At 43.1% G+C, this 17,758-nt stretch overlaps 1 protein-coding gene across 1 annotated transcript in view; it reads left to right on the top strand.

Moving 5' to 3' along the window:
• Positions 1–17,758, top strand: part of CACNA2D2 (calcium voltage-gated channel auxiliary subunit alpha2delta 2) — an 806,035-nt gene that overhangs the window by 754,702 nt on the left and 33,575 nt on the right. Inside the window, exons 21-23 of the mRNA XM_084839654.1 lie at positions 828–889; positions 4,200–4,276; positions 14,516–14,576. Coding sequence (XP_084695780.1) covers positions 828–889; positions 4,200–4,276; positions 14,516–14,576 — 200 coding nt within the window. The remainder of the gene's footprint in view (positions 1–827; positions 890–4,199; positions 4,277–14,515; positions 14,577–17,758) is intronic.

Raw genomic sequence — 17,758 nt, 5'->3', positions numbered from 1 at the left:
TGTTCACCTATTCAGAATATAGGAATTTGTCACAGAGGTCCCACAGAGACCCATCTTATCTCTCAAGCTTTTCAGCATTGACATGAAACCACAGAGTAATGTCATCCAAAGATTTAGGGTGCAGTGTCATCAATCTGTTGATGAGAGCCAGCTCTATTTTTATTGGATTCAGGTGGAGCTGTGTAAATGCTGAACTGGTGCTTGGAATTAGTAATGGACTGGATAAGGGCCAATAAACTGAAGCTCATGCCAGATAATATGGAGGTTCTGCTGGTAGGTGATTCAGGTTCACCTGACGAGGGAGATAATCTAGTCTGGATGAAGTCACACTCCCCCTGAACACTCAGGTTCATAGCTTAGGGGTTCTCTTGGATCTGGCATTGTCCCTAGAGGCGTAAGTGGCTTGCATGGCACACAGTGTCTTACACCAGTTTAGACTGGTGCTCAGTTATTACCCCTCCCAAACACAGATCACCTGACCACTGTTATCCATATACTGGTAACCTCAAGACTAGATTACTGCAATGCATTGTATGTGGGACTCGCTCTGAATACTTCTTGGAAATTTCCATTGGCATGAAATACAGCAGCAAGGTTACTAGCTGGGACTGATCGCACTGAACATATCTCACTAGTTCTTGAATGTTAATCATGGTTTTATATTTACATTTTTATTATTTTTTGTAAGATGTCTTGATAATTTTATTGAAGCATGGCCTAAAGTATTTAAAATGAATAAATATAATTAGTAAATGTAAAGAATAAAAAAGTCCTGACTTAAATAATAAATAAATCCTGACTCTATCTCTTCGCCTTTGAACCTACAGAGATACATAGACAAAGTCCTCAGGACCTATACCTGGGCACCTATCAAAAGCACAAACTACAGGTAAGGAACTAGCAAGGAAGAGCATGGAGTAATGGCTTCTTCTGTCCTATTCAACTGAGCCTCCACCATGGATGGTGATCAATGTAATGCTTCAGAATTTTAAGGGATACCTGAGAATGGGAATCCCTAGGGCAGGGATGGGCAACATGTGGCCCTCCAGATATTTTAGCCTACAGCTCCCATCAGCCCTAGCCAGCATAGCCAATGGTGAGGGATGATGGAAGTTGTAGGCCAAAACACCTGGAGGTTCACAACTTGCCTACTTCTGCAGGGGCGGGGGGCTAAAGGGTATCAGAGGTGTGGGTGAAGGAAGGATCATTTTATGGATAAGAACTGGGAATGCTATAGTTGGCTTAGATGGTGCAGTCTGCCTGACAGGAACATAATCCACCAAACTCTTCCGCTGTACATCCTCTCTGCATCAGAATGTGGTTTGCAAGGGCATTTACCAAGCCCCATTGAAATGACAGCATCCTGACCTGGGCAGTGGAGAGCTCCAAGTGAGCAACTTGCTCTGACAGATCTAGTCCTGCACCGGAGCCTTTTATTCCTCGAGGGCCAGAGCACACCTCCTAGGCTCTGCCCCTTTCTTGAGGTGTAGAAGGCCTTAAAGGATCAGACCTCTGCCTTGGAGCCTAGCACTCCGCCTCGTCTTGGGCAATTCCCTCCAGGCATATTGCCTGTGGTGACAGGCCAACATGGGAGTGCATAGGGTCCCTAGTGTGGAGGGAGATGGTTTCTTTGGGGTGCAGGGTCTGAGGATTCAGACAGTGGAGGTCCCAATTCAGCCCCCTGCCCCAGCTCAAGGGCCTCCAATCCAACAGGCTCAGCCTGGTCATGAGCTGGGACTTGGGTCACTTTCCAGCAGCTCTGCCTCCAGTGATGCTGGTCCAGCAGATCTGGCAAGCTCCTCCTCATTGGAGTCAGAGCCCAGGCTACTGCTGAAGGTGTGCAGAGGCACTTGATGAATTGTGCCTTCACTCTCTAAGCCACTGTTGCCCATGTGTCATGTGCAAGGATCCTGACTTTCATCTAACTAGCATCATCCACACCTAAAAATAGCAAGGTTTGTAAGATAACGACGGACAGAGGGAAGTTCAGCTTATTACTTTCATGTGTCTCAGCCTTTAGGGCAGGGGTGCAGAAGCTCTTTCAGGCCAAGAGCTGGATTCCGTCTTGGAGAAGCATGCCCATGGTGTGCATGGCTGAAGGCAAAATGGCCAGGGCCACAAATGCCAGCATATCGTAGCGTAAAGCTCTTCCTGCCAGTAGCTGAGCTCTTAGGAGCAGCATTGCAACCTTTCAGAAGGAGGAAGAAACTACACAAACCTGGGAAACTACCAAATGCTCAGTGGTTGGGGAAAAGGGGTGGGACCAGGAGGAAGGCGTGTGGCCTTCTTGGGAACCCAGAAGCCGGATTGGGACCCCATGCCTGAGGTTCTGCACCCCTGCGTTAGGACACACACCGCTGTCATATTTTCCAGCTTTCCTATCCAGACAAGAGAGGCAGAAGGAATAAATTTGATCTTGCCATTTGATCTTGGTTTTCAGAATCCTACATACCTAATATTTATTATAAGGACCTGGCAATAATGCCCATTGCTGAGGTGGTATTAAATGTTAGCCGAAGAGGTTTTATCATAAGATTTGTAGTGGGACAGTTGTATGACCTTTTTAGTTGTTTTGAAAAATTGCCCCTGCACATAAAAAGGATTCAATGGGCAATTGCCTTTATGGTATTTTCCAGACCATCCTTTCGATAACAAACTCTAGCTCTAGGTGGGATACAACACACTATTAGCAAGACTAATACAAAAACCAATGGAGCATCAGACAGTATGGCAAAGGCAGTTATTCAGCTGCAGTGAGTGAAGGACAGTTCAGAGAAGAGGTGCTGTGGGGGTGGCCTTTCTTGACCTGCAGAATGCTGACCCATATAAGATACTTAAGCATCTGTGTCAAGGATGTGCATTCCATATTATTATGTGCACACCCATGTCTTAAGTTGTGTAGAAATGTAATGACTGAAGGTAACATGCATCCATTTCCAGTGCATAATACCCTTCCCAAGGGACAATCATGTATTTTAAGGCATGGGCATATTTCTATGTTTTCAAATTGTGACCTAAATGAGGGAGCTGGCCTACTTGAATAGCATCAGGCAGCTCCATGTGCCAACTGTTTGAGCTCTGAAACCTGAACATATTGGGAGAGACTGCCATCTAGTGCATAGCTGTTTATTGCAAATATACATATTCCCCAGGGATTTCCTAGTGCAGCTGATCTGACATGATATAGCCGAATGATTGCCTGACCCAATCTAGGCAGAAAAACCCATCTAGCCAAGCTATCTGATCCTTCAGGACTTCTTGCCCTAAAGAATCAGAATGTAGAATAAGAAATCTATTGTGTTTGCCACGTGTCTCCAGATACACTCTTCCCTAAGACTTGCTGCACAAAACGTTTGTGAGTCTGAGTCTTAGGATGAGCTGTGTGCATAGGATGGCTAATGGACCCAATCATAAGATCACTGCAAAACATCGCTCCTTGGATTGCCCAGACAGAGCTCTGGGCCTGTGTGCCCTCCTCTGATCTATGCCTCTACTTCTTCAGCTCCACCATGTTCCCATGAGCATGCCTCCCATGCCATAGTCTATGCCCGTGCCTCCCTGTATTCGAGGGTTGCATCACTGCCCTACAACACTCCTGCCAGGGAAGGAAGCACACTGGGGATACCTAGCAGAAGAATGTGACTTTTGTTAGACCAATGCCGTAGGCTTCCCACATGCAACCTGGCAATCTCTAGGTAACCCAGAGGAATAACTAGAGGCAACAATAGCAGCATAGCACCCAGCACATGGCTTCACTGGGTGATATCCAGTGTTAGTCCTATGTAAAGTAGACCCACTGAAATGAATGAGGCTTAAATTAGTCACAACTAACTTAAGTCCCATTAATTTCAATGGGTCTACTGTACATATGACTAACATTGGATGCTACCCAGTGTGTTCCCAGCAGGTTCTGTGTGTTAGATAAATATCCAGTTTGTCCGCTGGGCAAGCATTTTTTCAGATGTTGGTACATCAAGCATATCTATGCTCCATTCCTGACGTAAGCAAAGGCCATCTTAGGATTTGCTCATCTGTATCAATAGCTCACTGAAGTGCTAGATTGGGTGGTCAATATGCTACATCTCTATGGTTTCATTTGCCCAAGACTTAAATTCGCAATTGCTGGCATCTAGAAAAACTATTTTAAATGCTGTCGCAGCCATTTTAAAAATGCTGTTTTCCCCCTTCCCCTTCACCAGCCTAGGTTTAGTCTTGCCGCGCTACAGCACCTTTTACATCCGAGCTAACCTAAGTGACCAGATTCTCCAGGTGAAGTGTAAGTAGACACTTTCCTTTTCCTGTTGACCTTTCACATGCCCTTTAACCCTGAACATGCCAGCTAGCCTAAGGATGACTAACAGGAGAAAATGAAATGCCAAACTTATGATATAAAAGCCAGTTTTTAAAAAGTTTATCAAATGAAGAACAACAGCAACCCTACACATAGAAGGAGGTTTTATTTTATTCCTGGAAAAATAATGCAGGCTTTCCAGGGATGTGAAGATTTCCCATGATACTTTGCATAAAACCTTAAAAACATCCAGGGGAGATGAGGTTGAGTTGCTGCTTTATATGCTTTTTATGTACTAGATGATAAACTCTGTAGCAGCCAGTTAATTTGAAAGCTGGGAAAGTTCGCATGTTTCTTTCTGTTTTGTTTTATATTTGTTTTAAACCATTATTATTTTTTAATTTCAATTTTGGGTTTCTTTTTCCTAACTAATTTACGGTTAATCTGTGTACTTGTGTGTTAGCCTCCCCTTGTGTGTGATCCTGGGATCAGCTCTCTCATCACAGGGTGTGAGGGTCTTCCATGGGAGTTTCTCACAGCCTGCTCTGAGTGATTCTGACTGCCACTCATTTTCTTCCTGGGTTTATCCCTCTGGCTCTGTAATCTCTCTCCTCTTTCTCTTTCTCTTTCTGTCTCTTTCTCTTTCTCTCTCCCTTACCCTTAAGTCCCCTACTCCATACCCACACCACATTACTTGTAGCTACTCAAAGTTTCATGCTGAGTGGAGTTTCTCTTCAGTAGAATACATTTACTCAGTAGCTTATATGTTAAATGATGCAGTTTTAGCATTACCTTGTGCCAATATCTTCCAGAATGTTTCGGTAGCCTTGACCTGATATCAGTTTGTTTGCTTTTATTTAAATAGGCTTTAACCCATCTACATAGAGACATTAAGAATGCAATCCTATGTATGTTTAGATGGAAAAATTCCTACAATTCCCAGCATGCTGGCTGCACAATGCTGGGAGCTGTAGGGCTTTTTTCCATCTAAACATGCATAGAATGTGCCCTTAAGTTGCAGTCCAATACCAACTTACCTGAAAGTAAGTCCCATTGAACTCAGTAGGGCTTACATCTGAGTAAACATATACAGGATTCCATTGTAACACATGTTCTGAAAATCTACATACAGAAAGGTGTTTTGGCAACTAAACAGGAGTATGCTCACCATCCCTGCCTGCTGTATCATATATCTCTAAAACAAAGATCAATCTGTATTCTGGAATTTATATTCAAGTTGTCCAAAGCACAAAGGGTGGGTCTACGCTCATTCAAACATTTTAAGGTGCACATGCTACAGTCCTCACAAATTGCTGTTTTGAAAATACTGTGATGTTACGCATTGTATGCACATAGAAAGTTACCACATAAGGCAGAAGGATCCTAGCAAAGTCTTTTCCCTGGCCTGCCAAATTTCCATGTACATTTTGATGTGGGTGCTGCTTTGACAAAATGATCCCTCCCCCATATTTTCTGAGGTGACACATGCTCATGAGAGGACTGTAGCAGCAATCAGATGGGGTTTCCTGTGTGTGTTCCACTGGATTAGTTATTTTCTTCCTGTCATGGCATACCACCTGATCTCAGGGAGAAAGCGTCCCTCACAAATACCTAGAACAGAAGAAGGCTTTTCTCCCTGAAGTCTTATGAGATCCTTATGAGTTCCTTATGAGATCCTGCTCTGGTGACTGTCTCTGATTTTTTGTCATCTCCTTCAAATAAGATGTCTGTGTGCTACACGTTATAGAGGAGAGCGACTGCCTGGGGCCCTGACTTCTGAGAATGCATTCTAAATGGCACAATAGTTGCTCCCCTCCTTCATTCTCTGAAATCTGCAGTCGACTGCTTCAAGTTCAGTAATGGAACTAGAGAGAAAGGCTCTGTCAACAGCATAACCAGACCAGGATGGCAACTGATATGACTATATTGGCACAGAGTTGGCACCTGGCCCAGGGCTTTATGTACAGCTGCCAACACTCTTCAGTTCCCTTTTCCAATTGAGCAGCAGCACCCACCACTCAAAACTGATGGTTTTAATAATAATAATCCAGCCTAACTGGGACAGCCTGCAGTTCGTACTCACAGCGTCCCTGCACGTTAGAACATAGAAAGCTGCCTTATACAGAGTCTGTCTAGCTCAGTATTGTCGCTGCGATGACTGGGAGCAGCTCTCCGGGGTTTCAGGTTGGAGTCTTTCCCAGCCCTACCTGGAGATGCTGGGGATTGAACATGGGACCTTTTGCATAGAAAGCAGGTCCTCTACCTCTGAGCTACAGCTTTTCCCCTGAATGTTGCATTCTGTTTAATATGCAGATGTGACATTTCCCTCCTCAACTACACTGCTGCTACTCCTCTTCAGAAGGTCGCTCACAAATTTTCAGTAGGTTTTTCTTTTTAAAGTTATCATAGCTGACATAAAACGTTGTTTCCCCATGAACAACAGCAAGGCCTGATCTCTTTGGCTTTATTTGCAAATAAAATCAGCATTAAACCATTTTTTGAAAAATCAAGCCTTCTCTGCGAGTGGAGCTGCGTCCACGGTTCCTCCACACCCTAGATCCTCTCACTAAAGACAACCACACCCTACACACTTCCCATATAGGCACTGGTCCCTTTATACCCTAACCTTCTCCTCTGTCCCTTTGTTTCCTTTCCTTCCGTCTCTGTGTGCGTCCTTCGTTAATCTTGAATTTTGCATGGTCTGCTAACTCAGTAAGAACATTTCTATATCAAGACTGTTGCAAACTGTTTGCTACTGAATTTCATTTTTTATGTTGGTTATATAATATATATCTATATATCTAGTTATATCTATACATTTTTATTATTTTATTACTGTGGCCTTTTTATTGGTACTCTTATTCTTCTTTTTTTGGTTTCTTTTCCATGTCGTTTTTTGCAAGAGGTTTCCTTTTGGTATGATTATGATACACAATATTTTTATTCAAACAGAAATTGAATAAAATATTGTTTGTACCCCCTTCCCCTTTCCACCCAACCCCCCTTTTTTTGTTTTCTGTTTTTTGTTTGTTTTTTCTTGCTTTCTCTCTCTGATGGATTCACACAGTACCAAGCAAATTGAAGGGCAAGTATTTTCAGTCTTAGACCACTACCCTTCCACCACCCCGTTCTCCCCACCCGTCTCCAGTACCCCCCACCCCTCACTCCAGACCTCACCGCTCCCCCTTGCCACTCACCCGGCCTGCTTGCCCATTACCTTGCCCGTTTGCCACGCCTAACCTTGCAAACCACCACCAAACTGTTCCTCCCCTGCTCTCCTCCTCCTCCACTCCCTCAAATTCCTTCACCCTTTATTTGAAAGCAACATGTCTTGTTATGTTCATAATAGCTTCACCACTACTGATCTCCCCACTCCTTCCCTGTGCATTGCTCAGAGACTCAATCCGGTATCGTTAAAGACGAGCCAACTTCATATGGAATTGTTATGTTTGAATTCAATAAAGGTTTTTTGTAGCTAGTTTAATATCCTGCTCTTCTTCCTCCCTTCAAAAAGATCTCCCCCACCCTGTCTTCCTTTTTTCCTCCCCTGTCTCACACTTCCCCAACAAATCTTACCCTATCCTTGTTCCTGTGCTTACCTTCCTCTTAAAGACAGCTCAATCTGAATGGGACAGGGCTGTGCAGAGACCTTCAGGCTCAGGAGTGTTTGGAATATCACCTCCACAAGAAAATAGTTAAGGCTTCTTGAGTGCAGGAGACACTGAGTGAACACAGGAGAAGCAGAAATCTCAGACAGTCCACACTGCATGCAGGTCAGAGTTGTTCCCAAAGAGTCATAATCTCCATGGCAGGCTTCATAATTAACAGTAGTCTCAGCCATGATTCCTTAGCGTTCACTTTCCCTGAGTTTCCCAGTGATTCCTCCAGGAGAGATGGGGGTACAGCACCAAGACAATTAAATGAAACTTGTTCTGGTACTTTTTCTCACAATTCACTTGCTCCAGCACCTTTGGAATCCAATTACAATCCTTTTCTGGCAACGTAGTTCCATGAACTGGGCAACTGGGCTGGAACTGCTCTGCATCCTCTAGAGAAAACTAAGTTAGAAGGGTGGACATTGTGAATAGAGCTTGAACCTTCATAGATTTCTGTTTCCTCCTTTTTTTCTTGTGAGTCATGTCCTAAGAATTGCAGAGCAACTACACTTCAGTTTAAACACAAAATAGGATTTGCAGACACTGGTGTCACACACACCTGCACACATGTATGGAGATGTGTACATTTGACTTACAAATAGAAGGAGACCTTTTGGAGACCTGGAAGCTTTGCACAATGAAATTCCAAGGTCAACTGATTAATAACAGAGTTCATAAACCTTCCTGGGGTAGGTTGTTGCCCTAGGTTTACACTGCGGTAGAATGTTTCCCACCAGTGTTGTTAGGACTAGGGATGGGAGAGCAAGCGATTTTCACAATTGCCCAGATAATCTGAACACCAATTTGATGCTTGTCCCACCTTGTTTCCTGTGTTTGGTTGTGCTTTTTTTCATTTTGTTCAAACAGGAAACATGCGCATTTCGAACGGGAAAATGCATGTTTTTTTTAAAAAAGCATACCAACAATGCGCACTTTCCCCCCATAAAGTTAAATGTGAAAATGTACATTTTTGTGAGCGTGAACACAAATTCAATAATTTGCAAACATTTTCAGAGAACATGTTCTCCTGCTTGCATTTGCAATTTGAAGTTGCGAATAGGACATAACATAAACAAAATTCTCATACATCCCTGATGAGGGTTCTGTGTTATGAATGTGCACCCTCAGCATCTGCTGCAGCACTTCATCCAGCTATGTGACACGAACAGAAAAAGAACAGATTTCGTATAGACCATTCAGTAGCAAAAGCAAAAAGCTGACAATGGGAAACAGGGCAGTCATAAGGTACTGTAATGTATAATGGTCTCAGACATATGAAAACAGTGATTGGAATCGAATCTTGTCGAGAGAAACTGGAAACAGGGCCAGCTGTGCTCTCAATTACTCCCATGATTCAAGATCTCCATAGTCAGTAATACCCATATAAATCTGACACTTAAAATAGCTTGAGATGGCAAAGTCCATGTGATCAATTAACAGCACATGCTATGTGGCATGAAAGGACAGTTAGGAGAGGTTCCTTATTTGACTGTGAGCCACACAAGAGCAAATGAACCTGAAATGGAGAGCTATCTCCATATAACCAAAGATGTGACCCTATTATCCCTGCCTCCCCAGAGCTGCATTCCTACTGCCTGGACCAGTGAATCAAGAATCACTGAGATGTTCCAGTAAAGTGCATTAACTTCCATACTGATTCTGTCGCCTAGCCAAGTACGGTTTCATGGCTTAATCACTGGAAGGGTGGGTTGTGCAGGTAGATGAAAAAGTAAATAGATTCCATAAACACATAGCGAAAGGAAGCAACACCATCCGACATGGGTAGCTCATACATGATGGCACTAAGGAGTTATCAGTGGAGACCTGGTCTCAAGCACTAGGGTGCTGTCTGTTGTCCTCAGCCCTGTTCTATCAGCATTGAGCTGCCTGCACCCGGTGACCCTGTAATGGCAATGCTGATGGAATAATTACTTAGTGTTTTTGTATTCCTTTCCTCTTCCTCCTCTCATTGGCTTGTATTCAGACCCTGCCTTACAGTCCTGTTCGAAAACAACAGTCCAACCTATGGCTGTGCTGCCCTGACAAAGGGCCACATATGTTTTGCAATGCATTGTGGGAGACATTGGTGGGGGAAGGAGAGGCGTTTTAGTGGTCTCACAAGGAGTCTCTTTATATTGGTATATTTGAAGGGACAATTTTCAGGTCATACAAAAATACCACTGTGGTGAAGTTGCTTGAACTAAAAGCGAGTGGGTGTCCTTCAGAGGAAAGCCTGCAACAGCTATCCCTCTCTTTTCTTTTCCTTTTTAACACCAATGGTGAGTCAGGCAACATCAAGCCAAAAGATTTCAGGCTGCTGAATGAAGAGCTAAAATGCTATGCAATTCAGTAGAAAGAAGATCTAAAAAACAAGCAGTTGAATTGGATTACTACAGGTTCTTATACAATGTTAAGTAAGAATCCTATAAATGTATCCAAGGCAAACTGTGCTTCATCTGCTTCACCTGGATAAAATGTTGCTGAGTTGCTAAGATTTCCTTTCACTCCAGTCTTCAAAGTAGCGCATCAGTAAGTCAGTGCATCAGTGTTCAGGAGAAGAAAGTCTTGTATACGAAATGTGTCGTGCCCCTACTGAACTGTGTAGGTTTAGTACAGTCAGTACTCTAAATATTCCAGTTTATTGCTGTGACAATAAAAATAGCCTAGTGAACAAATGAAGAATGGAATTTTATGTCAGAGTTAATACATGTAGTTTGTAGCATGGTTAAAAACCAGCTCCTGTACTCTGCCTCTGCACAGTGGTGAAGGATGTATGTAACTGAGAAGTGTGTTAAACTGCTACTTGATCCCCAGGTAACTGCCCACAGTTTCCTTTGGAGATATCAACAGCCTCCCCCCCCCCAAAGCATCAGACTCAATCATTTCACTGCTCCTTAGTGGAAGCTGTGCAAAGGTATTCTGTTTTCAGATGCAGAAGAGGCAGCAGTATTGCGATTCTGCTGGGAGATTCACTGGCTAGCATTTGGCCCAGTGGAAGTCCTACCAGCACTCATTGTGGTTCAGGGGGCAAGGCCATTGGAAGACATAGCAGACTGGCAGCAGGAACTCAATATTGAGATACCCACCCCCAGGTGCTACTCCATGGGGCTTGCCTCTCTATCCTGGCCCTACAGGCAGCTGCAAGTCAGCATCCACCCCAGGGTGGCTAGATACAGGGGAGACAGGGCTCCTGCATCTTTTATAGTTGGCAGGAGAGGGAGTTTCAGCAGGTGTAGCTTTTCATGAAGTTCCCTCTTCTACACAACTATTAGAGCTGCAGAATCCATGTCCTCCTTGGACACCCTAGTCTACCCCTTCCATTCCTTTGCCCTACTAGAAAGGGTCTGCAGGTGCCCCAGGTTAGTTTGATCAGGTGTGCATCCAGAAAGGGCAGTTAAAATCAGAGGACTTTGCCAAAGGCATTGGTGCCAACAGGTTGGCACTGAAAGAGTATTGCCTAAGGCAGGGGTAGGCAGAAGGTAGATCTCCAGGTGTTTTGGACTTCAACTCCCAGAACATAGGAAGCTACCTGATACTGAGGCAAACCATTGGTCCATCTGGCCCAGTATTATCAACACTGACCAGCAGCCGCTCTCCAGAGTTTTAGGCAGGACTATTTCAAGCCCTACCTGCAGATGCCTGGAATCAAACTTGGGACGTTCTGCATGCAGAGCAAGGGCTCTACCACTGAGCTCTGGCCCCTCCCCCTGCCAGCATAGTCAGTGGTCAAGAATGCTGGGAACTGAAGCCCAAAACATCTGGAGATCTACTTTCTGCCCACCCCTGGCCTAAGGGGACCATCGCTTTGGGCCTTCCATTAGAGATGTTCAGTGGGCGTGGTTTGGCAGTTAGTTTATTTATTGTGAATCTTTCCTTTGATTAAGATAAGTATTCAGCTTCTGTTTGGACTGAGTTACAGTACAACCAGCGAGAGTGGGTGATGTGTTACTCTGTGAGTTGCTTTTACCACTGTAGGTTTACCCAGTGACAGTGGTATATATAGTCCATCCTGGTAATATCACTGATTAATTCCACTTCGGAAAGAGCAGGGGCGGTGGTGTTCCTTTGTGGTTATTATTGTTATTTTTGCCAGTAACAAAACTGTTTTTGTTACTCCACTGTTTTTTTAATCCTTGCTTGGCACAGTGTTACATGCCTTGGAGGGTTTTTTTTTTAGTTAAGCCATTAATTTAGAGTAAATTCTAGTGTGCAATTAATTCTGTGTGTTCTCAATAGCTGTCACTGTCCTGCTGCCAAGTTTAGAATGTTAATTAATTATTGCTAACTGCTGTGCTGTGCTGTGGGGATTGTGATTAGAGCTCAGATGTGTCTGGCAGAGGCTGGTGTTTATGGACCTGGCAAAATGTGGCTGGGTTAGGGGAAGGGAGGGGGCAGAATAGTAAGATAGAAAAATTTATCCCCGCCCCCCCCCCCATTCTAGGAGTGTACTGTCTGCCTCTGCCCCCCTGGCTGGGTTGGCAGAAGTGGTCTCAGGTCTTTTCGTTCTGGGCCCTTCAACCTTCATGCCGAGTCCCTTTTAAGAGCTACAGCACAGTATGTCATAGCAACAATGGGCCTGGCCTAGTGTGCATTAAAGGTGCAATCACACATTGGACCTGGTGTTCTGCACCAGATTGGGGATGAGCTGTGAGTGTGGGTGATTCTGTCTTTGTCATGGACAGCTTGTCACCACCTTGTTATGGTGTGGTTCACAATAATTATAAACTTCTCGAGATGTGGAAGACCAGTTAGGATGGTCCAGCCCCAACTGTTAATGGATTCATCCTATTTCCACAGATGTTGGGGGAGTATCTGACTGCCTCCAGTAGCTATCCTGTTAATGCTGTGTTGGAATCCTGGAATAAGTAACTAATTTGGGCAGGTGACACAAAAGCTCCTAGATGCCCTTTTTGTCTAGCCAGAGCTCAAGCCCTCAGTTGTATGTTGGGAAGCACCTGATGCGGCAGCATGGACAATGGCTAGAGGACAAGTGGAGGAAAACTCACAATGAATCTGACCAGATGTAACTTCAAGCCCATGTGAAAATCTGTTCTGTGGCACTGGTATAAGCAATGAGATCTTACTTCTTGACTATTGTGTCCACACAGTCTCAACCAGCTGAGCTTTTCCAAGTGGTGAAGGCACTGGTCTAGCCCAATTTCCATTTACCTGGGGCAGCCTTCCCCAACCTGGTGCCCGCCAGATGTTTTGGGCTTCAACTTCCATCAGCCCCAGCCTGCATGGCCAATGGTCAGGAATGCTGGGAGTTGTAGTCCAAAACATTTGGAGGGTGCCAGGTTGGGGAAGGCTGGAAGTTCAAACAGGGAACATATCAGATTAAGCAACATCAGAAGAAAGCATGTGCAAGAGGTGCTCAGCTGTACTAACACAGCTGTTGAAGAAGCAACCAGTCCACAGCCATCCAGGGAAGCCATGAAATACTTCTAATTTATACAACAGAAACGTCTTTTTTACTGTTTTATTTTTCTCCTCAGCTGGATTATTTTCAGGAAATTGCTACTATTGTACAGAGCACCTCCTAAAAAATGCTTACACGTTTGACTAGTAATATTTTGCTAAGTGTGACTGTGTTTTGAAGGGCCCACTCCACAAGTTTCATTTTTGTTTAATTTTAATTATCCAATTAAAACAATTGGCAGGAGCAAGGTCAGGGCTGGTGGGAGTTGTAGTCCAAAACATCTGGATGGCACCAGGTTGGGCAAGGGTGTAATAGAGCTCCCCCGCCGCCAGAAATTCTCAGAAACTGAGAGACAGAATATGAGCATTCAGCCCATACCATGGAACAGCACAGGGACCATTCCCCACATGCTTTGGTTATATCTGACTACTCCTATGAAATCCAGGAGGATCTGTTTCATATTCAGACAAGGGAAGGATGGCTATTGTAGTGCTTTGAGACCACTCTGAGCCAGAAGGCAGTTGCTGCACCCTCTACAATGCATTGCATTTTACCTCTATCCGATGGGTAAGTCTTTGGTTGGACTGTCTTCATAAAGGACACTGGTTTGGCCATGTTGATGCCTGAAAAATAATTTTTATTAGAAAATATTGTTTTAGTAATTCTCTTTCCGTATGAGCAGAGCATGTGATTTCTTTTCTTTGTTAATATCATAATAAGAGAGAGATGCCCATACAACCTATCCAACATACATATATAAGTATGAGGATATATATGTGTGTACATGTGTATATGTAACTGTCTAGCCCCAAAGCAATACATATACAACTGATCAAATATATTTAATTTCAGATTATAGAATTTAACGAATATGCAATCAAATATCAAAATCCTCCAAATGTTGGCAACATATTGGCTATAACTTTCCTTCTTGTACAATGCTAGTTACCAAAGAATATTCTCTCCTTTCTCTCTTGTTAAAACTAGTCAGATGTTTTGCCTCTTTTGTTTATACTTCTCTCTCTCTCTCTCCTTTTCTTCCCCACCCCATTCTCTCTTTCTCTTCTTCTTCTGTCACATCCTGAGACTGAAGCCTTCTTCTTCCCCCATTTCAAACCCCCGCCGGATAACGTTCCCTTTCTGTTGCAGATTTTGAATACCTGCTGCCAAACAGCTTTGAGTCCGAGGGACATGTATTCATTGCTCCAAGGTAGCTTTGCGTGTGAGCTTGCTGAGGTGTCCATTCAACCACTCTTCCCCCAACACCGATCCCGGGACTGGTTCAACTCCCCTTCTCATCCCCACATCCCTCCCTGCTGCACCTTTAAGCATTCTACTCCATCACTCCCACCTCTCTTAGAGCTGACAGCTCCTCATTGTGCCAAAGTCTTGATCATTCTCCCCCCTTCTTTCTGTGTCTGTCGTCTGCCTGTGTGCCACTCTCAAGACTACAGCTGCCACCTGCACCTTGTGGAGACACCACTGTGGTTGGCAGCACAGTGGTCCCGCCTTCTGTTCACTCACCTACATAAGAAGATTACATAGATATATATATATATATGTATGCCTGCGTATGAAAAATATATGTATGCATACATATAGGTATAGTTTCTGAAAATAATCCTCATAAAACAATAGACAGCCATGTTTGGATTTTGCTGAGTTTGCTGACACTGTGTTAGTTAAATCTCCAAAAAACAAAACAAAGCGCAACGACAAAAATGTATATGATAAACACATTTTCTCTAAGCCAAAAGTGCCCTATAGAAGGCAGGAAAGTAGTTCATACAACTCTACTTAGATTTCCTCTCGAATAATTTCAGCCAGTATTTTGCAACTGAATATCCCATTATTCAGCTTGGTTGGCTAGGGCATGTATTGCACACTATTGATTCTGATTTGTTGACCGAACAGTTTTTAACACCAAAATGGCATTTTGCCCATGTTTTCTTTAAAAGAAATGATAGATCTGGCTCACTTTTATCTGTTTTTGAATTTCACAAATATTTGCTGCACCATTTTGTGTGTGTGAAAATGCTACTAAGTTTTTAGAAAGCCACTGTTGTGCAGAAATTATTTTAAAATGTACATGGATCAAAAAGACACTGTATTGCTACTGACCTTTTTTGAGGTCATATGAAATCCAGTAGTAATGAGAACATATTCTGTTGCAATACATAAGAAATCACAACAGCCATCTTTTATAAGTTTACTCCTCTGAATCAATTTTTCCCTAAATTCTTTTAAGAGGAAGTATATTATCTAGTGTGGAGTCATGTTTAGAGTTTGGGATTTAGGATTGGGGAGACCTAAATTCAAATCCCCACTCAGCCATGATTGACCTTGAGCTATCTTTTGATCTAACTCACTTCACAGAGTTGTTGTGAAGGTAAAATCAGACAGGGCAAGAACCCTCCAAGCTCCTTGGAGAAAAGGTGGACTGAAAATGAAACAAATAAGCAAATACTGTGAGGTTTATTGACAGTGTAATGTCAGTCACAAGCTTACATTATACCAGTAATTTCTGGATGAAATTAGAATGGCCAGTGCTTTGTGGAAGGTCAATAGTAAGATACTATTGGTCCTTCCTACCTAAGGAGGCCAGATGCAGCCAAAGACAGAGCTCCTGCATCATTCACAGTTGTGTAGAGGAGGGAATTTCAGCAGGTGTTAGTTCTTGTGACACCTACTGAAGTTCCTTCTTCTACACAGTTGTTAAAGATGCAAAATTCCTGTCCTCTGCTGCATCTGCCCACCCTACCTCTCTTTTAATATGGGCTGAGAAAATGGAAATGAATTTAATGCCTCACAAATTCAGCTTGCAGATTATAATAATACAGAATGGAATGTAGCTGTTTTAACTTTTCTTTATGCAACGATAGGATCAGTCTGACAGTGTACTCCTATACGTGCCTACTCAGAAGTAAGCCCCATTGAGTTCAGTGGGCCTTATTCCCAGGTAAGTGTATATAGGATTGCAGCCAAAGGTACACTGCTCTTATACCAAGCATTTGTACATCCTGTCCAGTATTAGAAGCGAGCAGGAGATGTAATAGCTTTAGTGACTGCAGATGGTTATCAAGGTTCTTGTTTATCTGCTCTAAGGAGCTATCCATCATAAGCATACATCATATAAGTGGAGAGTTTTATACATTCAGGATCCAAATACGTGTTTAAAATCTCATCCATTATGAAATGTAAACAAGACTCTAATGTTAGTTTGTTTTTAAAAAAAAATTCTTTTTTTTGGTTAGGCTTTTTTAATAATATGAAAGGGAAGACTGAAGAAAAACATTTCCCCTCTCCTGAAAACGGTCCTTACAGCCCAATGTCTAATCAGGCTATCTATTGCTATATAAGGAGAGATAAACTCCCTGTGCCATCAAGTCATAATCCATAGGGTCATGGGATTATTTTATAATGCAAAGTAGGCAATAAAAAAATGAATATGTGCATTAGGTTCATCTGTTAGCCCTTCAACACCAATAATACCAGACAATCTGCTAATGAGACTGTATGATATCTCATCAGCACTAATATGGCCAATAGCCCACGGTAATTTTCAGAAACCATATATCACTAATGATCTATTTGTGGTTGTGCAAGCACATATATCTGTATACATTTGTGTAGATATATAGGTGGATGCAGTGTTGTGTATTTGCAGGTCTTTGACACACAAAATGTTGTGGGCATCAAGGATGATTTTATATTCATGCAAAAGCACGTGCAATATATTGATGCAAAATCAAGAGCTTAACAGTACAGAATAGACCTGCCTCTCAGTTGTCTCTGCTAAAATGTGATTATACACATTTACAGGTGAACCCAGAATCTTTGCCAAACTCTTCATACAAACCTGTTTTAAGTGCTATTGCATTAATGCAAATTCATTTTTGGCATCTAATGGGTGGAAAGCACGAACAGTTGCCTTGAGGCTTCTGTGACCAATACCTGACTCCACAGTGTGTCTGCCCAACAGAAAGGCTTGTCCAGAGCAATCATGGGGTCTCAATGAAGTGCACTGTCTATCTATGCATCTACATTGCTGTTTTTCTTAGCCCTCTAGGCACAAAAGCAGTGTGTCACTTACAGAGTTTGACTCAACTACAGTGTGTCAGTGAGTTTGAACCAAATAACAGGTCCAACATATACTGATGGAACTAGAGCTCACCTTCCTCCAGTGATTCACAATGCTAGTACTGTGCAACAGTTAATAGTCCAGTCACTAGGATGCAGAAGAGGGTGGGGTTCCTGCACCTTTAATAGGGGCATAGAAGAAGGGATTTCGGCAGATGTAGCTTGCATAATAAGCTACACCAGTTGAAATCTCCTCTTCTACACAACTATTAAAGGTACAAGAGTCCCGTCTGCCTCAGAACCTGGCCCTTC

The sequence above is a fragment of the Heloderma suspectum genome, chromosome 2 (assembly GCF_057233095.1).
Source record: "Heloderma suspectum isolate Gila_16-S chromosome 2, 16-S_ref, whole genome shotgun sequence".
In the NCBI taxonomy this organism is placed as follows: domain Eukaryota; kingdom Metazoa; phylum Chordata; class Lepidosauria; order Squamata; family Helodermatidae; genus Heloderma; species Heloderma suspectum.
This window is presented reverse-complemented; position numbering and strand designations above follow the sequence as displayed.